Below are 4729 nucleotides of genomic sequence, written 5' to 3'. Positions count from 1 at the left end.
GAGTGGCAGTTGTGTGGACGGAAATGCCTTCTTGATTTTAGAGGTCAGAGAATGGGCAGTCTGGTTCGAGATGACAGAAAGGTAACAGTAACTCAAATAACCACTTGTTACAATCAAGGTATGCAGAATATCATCGCTGAACGCACAACACCTTGAACCTTGAAACAGATGGGCTAAAGCAGCAGAAGACCATACTGAGTGCCACTCCTGTCTGCTAAGAACAGGAAACTGAGACTACTATTCAAACAGGCTCACCAAAATCGGACAATGGAAGACTGGAAGAATGATGCCTGGTCAGAAGAGTCTCAATCACAGCTGCAAAATTCAGACTTTGGCGTAAACAACATGAAAGCATGGATCCATCCTGTCTTGTAAGGTTCAGGCTGGTGGTGATGCCATGAAGAAAAAAAAGCAGATATGAAGGTGGAAGGGAGTCCACCCGGTACTAGCAAGGTGTACCTAATACAGTGGCCATTGACTGTATATATATATATATATATATATATATATAAATATATATATATATACTGTTAATTTGGTAAAATGTCCTGTGTGGCTATGCAGACGCTTGCTGTTTAAATATCAAAGAAAAAGTAGGCTATATTTCAGTACACAGTTTTATACATACTAGCCAATCCTTAGCAATACACATTCAAGAAAATAAACTATGTCCACAGCATTCTAAAGTAATCACACGTACACGTCTTTTTTATGCTTTCCTATTTATTGGCTTACTTATCTACACAATCAGGTCTACACGTCGCTGACATGTTATTCTCTATTGTAAAGAAGATGGCCCAGATTTGATGGATTCTTCTATTTCTGGAGCACCCTAAAATCAATAGGTCTTCTTGCCAGCTTTGCCGAGTTTTTCGGCTAACACAATCAAGTCTACTCATCGCTGACATGTTATTCTCTCTTGTAGAGGAGATGGCCCAGATTTGATGGATTCTTCTATTTCTGGAGCACCCTAAAATTAATTGGTCTTCTTGCCAGCTTTGCCGAGTTTTTCGGCTAATTTTGGCCAGATTTTTTTAGCGGCCTTCATCTTCAGAGATTTCGATGCAGGTTTCTTCTCGTCGTTGAGGTGTTTAAAGATCCACTCGAGGTAGAACTGGGTCGAGGTGTAGACTCCAGGGTTTTGCTTCTGGCCACAGCCGGAGCCCCAGCTGGTTATGCCAACCACAGTGTAAAACTTAGTTTTGTGTCTTTTGCACATCAACGGTCCACCACTGTCACCCTGCGTGATTCAAAGCAAAGAAAACATTCCTTAATAAAGACTTTAAATAATTACCATTACCCCAGCTGTTCCTCAGCACATTTTTAGAAAACAAGTACTGCCCAGGATGTTGAAAACATTAACAATGCATCATCACTGAGTAAAAAAGGACATGTGGGGGAAAATTGGCTTACCTGGCAGCTATCAATGCCTCCCTGTTCATATCCAGCACAGAGGTTGTAGTTACCCAAAGCACCATTATACCAGGTTGGGCTGTTGCAGCGTTCCACTGGAATCAGGTTCACAGGAGCTTCCTGGAGGATATCCGATGCTTCAGTAGCTGAAGAGAAAAAAGAGTTATTAAATGCAGAGCTGGCCTCAGAAATCTTTGGACGAATAGAAGCCTACAAATGGACTCCGTGCCCTCTACCACCCCATGTGCCTCCCACCACACTTACAATGGGGCCACCTGCTCCCAAAGTCCAGAAAGGCACGAAATCCATGGAAAGGGAGAAAGTCTATAGATATGTACAAAATCTACGTATAAAGCTGTGCTTACATCCTTCCTCAATGACACCCCAGCCTGCGATGTAGCAGTCGTCCATTTTACTCAGAATCGCCTGTTTGGCAGGGAGACACGCTGGCTGAGTGTAGTCGTCAAATATGATGGGCTTGTTCAGCTTAAGCAAAGCGATGTCGTTGCTCTCCGTTTCAGGATCATATTTCTCATGCTCAATCTTTTCTTTTATAGTTCGGATCTGAACCTTTGTCCCCATCTGTGATAGTTGGTTGGCGCCAAACACAAGTCTCCAGGAAAAATATTCACTGAATAAACCAAGGGACATTTTATTAGTTATCTTACTTTTTCAAGCATTAATAAATACTATATTAATCAGAACACATGCTGTGTTTGTTTTTGTGTTATGTCATAAAGGAATGAGTCCCCACATAAAGTCAGGGGTTTGAGTTTCCCCAAAAATAGTTGTGTACTATGCATATATATTCAGGAAATAAGCATATCCATGGTTTCTCCTAAAGAATAGATGACTAGGGTTCTGGTTATGGGTTTTATGTTAAATGTTTCTATTAAAAGATAACAGTTATTTGTATTGCAATACGCACTGGCCCCTGTCTCCTAGACCGTACTAATTCTGCACTTTCTGCCATAAAACAATTAAGTTACTTACTTGCTGATATTCTTAAAACAATGGGCAGCTGTCAGAACCCACGAAGGATTCAGGACGACACCTCCGCATAAATGAAAATACTCTTTGTCGATTTCCTCCTGGATACTCACTGTCCAGGGCCAGTTACCGGGCTCCGCATCCTTTCCCCCAACCACGCGGGAGCCACGGAAATCCTGCACTAGGGGTCTGTTTCCACAGACTGAAACGGAAAGGAGAAACAGGAGATTTTGGTTTAAAGTAAAATAACACGCAAAAAATTTTACTCCTTTATATTTTTAAAGAATAAACTAAGATTAAATTTATTGGTATTAACAGAATATTAATAATCCAGGATACACATTTTATTTAATATGTGAGATTTAAAACTATTTGACAGTTAGGCAACAACCTGTTTAAATTAGTACAAAGGATGAAAGGGGGGTTAAATATTTAATTATAATAGAATAAGCTATAAAACTATAACATCCATAAATTGCAATGTTAATGGTAACAATCTCTGCCTTATATTTTCCTTAAAGCTTCTGATGCCAAATTCTCTGTAATAAACTCACCTCCATCTTCAGAGCTCCCAGAAACAATGAAAAGAGCCCAAATTATAAATCCGATTAGGAACAGCTTCATGGTTAGTGCTGTGCACTAAAAAGCTGTCATCTTATGCACAGACTGCATAGAATATGTGTACCTGTGTGTATTATGACATTGTCAAGGCCTCTACTAGGTCACAAAATAATGAATCTCAGCCAATCACAGGCACACATTAAGGATCAAGGCAAGAAAAATGCAAGAAAAAAATGTGCTTCTTCTCTATCATTTAATAAAAACTATTAATTTGCTGCTTTCACAATACTAAAAGTGATCATTAAATGCAATTAAAGGAAGACATTGAAACGAGTACCCTGTGTTTGTTTGTTCTATTTACCCTTATATATATAAGTATTAAGCAATAAAGCATGGATCATGCAAGTTTGGGATCACAGGAATGTTCCTGTTTTTAAAAGAAAAGCAAATTTTGTCCATTAAAATAACATGAAATGGATCAGAAATACAGCGCAGACGCTGTTAATGTTGTAAATGACTATTGTAGCTGGAAACAGCGGATTTGTAATGAAATATCTTCATAGGCGAACAGGGGCCATTTATCACTCCCATCACTCCCATCACTCCCATCACTCCTGTGTTCAGATGACTTGTTTAATCCAAGTTCAAAAGGCTAATTGATCGTTAGAGAACCCTTTTGCAATCAAGATACAACTAGAAAATTTTCTAACAGTGAGTAAACTGTGTGAACGGTTTAGTGTGTGTATATATATATATATATATATATATATATATTTATATATATACACATATATATAATTATTTATAGATATATTTATATAAACCTACATACACTTTAGCAAAATATACTTACTTAAAATGTCACCCTATCTGACACACTGACCAAATGTGCTGAGAGCCTCAGACAGCACTCCATATTCTGCAGTGTGCGGCCCCCTGGATATTAGTGATGTCCGGATCATGAACGAATCGTTCATTTGATCCGGTTCTTTTTAGTGATCCGGATGAATCGGTTCACTAGACTGAACGATTCATTTGTAGCGGTTCAGTCTGTGAATCATGCAGCTGTAACCTGATCCTAGAGCTGTGAGTCATCTGCAGAGCACTCAGCCACAGACTCTGGGGTCAGGTTACAGCTCATTAATTCACACAGGAAGGATGACTCATAGAGTCAGAGACTCGTTCAAAGATTCGAATGATCCGAAGAGTCGAATGAACCGAAGAGTCGAATGAACCGAAGAGTCGAATGAACTGAAGAGTCGAATGAACCGAAGAGTCGAATGATTCGAATCTTACAGGGATCCGGATCTTACAAGGATCCGAATCTTACAGAGATTCGAATCATTCAGAGAATATTACTGATACCATACTTTTATAAATAAATACATTAATAATGTTCACACTGCCCCCAGGATTTAGATTCCCCTGAGTTTGCCCCCATTTACCTATAACTGCACCTACAGTTAACTTTATTAAATAAATTAAATTAACCCTCAGTCATCAGCATAAAATTAACCCTTATACCCCATCAACCATAACTGCCCCTGAAATTAACCGTAAAGATCCCATTAACCATAACGGCCCCTGAAATTAACCCTAAATACTCCATTAACCATAACTGCCCCTAAATTAATTGCATATACTCCAGATAAATTACCTAATAAATTGGTATGGTTGATGGGGTCTTTAGTGTTAATTTAGGGGCAGTTATGCTTAATGGGGTGTTTAGGGATAATTTAGGGGCAGTTATGCTTAATGGGGTATT

At 39.0% G+C, this 4729-nt stretch overlaps 1 protein-coding gene across 1 annotated transcript; it reads right to left on the bottom strand.

The window, feature by feature from the left end:
• Window positions 1–877: 877 nt before the first annotated feature.
• Window positions 878–3085, bottom strand: LOC128473187 (acrosin-like). Its single transcript, XM_053455278.1, has 5 exons — window positions 2958–3085; window positions 2407–2605; window positions 1779–2044; window positions 1414–1559; window positions 878–1240 (listed from the first exon to the last, which is right to left on the bottom strand). The coding sequence occupies exons 1-5, from the start codon at window positions 3025–3027 to the stop codon at window positions 977–979; spliced, it is 945 nt and encodes a 314-aa protein (XP_053311253.1). The 5' UTR covers window positions 3028–3085; the 3' UTR covers window positions 878–976.
• Between the last annotated feature and the right edge of the window lie 1644 nt (window positions 3086–4729).

Source organism: Spea bombifrons, chromosome 2, assembly GCF_027358695.1.
Source record: "Spea bombifrons isolate aSpeBom1 chromosome 2, aSpeBom1.2.pri, whole genome shotgun sequence".
Classification (NCBI taxonomy): domain Eukaryota; kingdom Metazoa; phylum Chordata; class Amphibia; order Anura; family Pelobatidae; genus Spea; species Spea bombifrons.
Note: the sequence above shows the minus strand (reverse complement) of the source record. Positions and strands in the feature narration are given on the sequence as shown.

Coding starts and splice junctions, on each gene's coding strand:
- LOC128473187 (XM_053455278.1), bottom strand. CDS start 3,027: ATGAAGCTGTTCCTAATCGGATTTATAATTTGGGCTCTTTTCATTGTT. Junction 2,606..2,957: donor TGGGAGCTCTGAAGATGGAG/GTGAGTTTATTA, acceptor TTTCCGTTTCAG/TCTGTGGAAACAGACCCCTA. Junction 1,241..1,413: donor GAGGCATTGATAGCTGCCAG/GTAAGCCAATTT, acceptor TGAATCACGCAG/GGTGACAGTGGTGGACCGTT.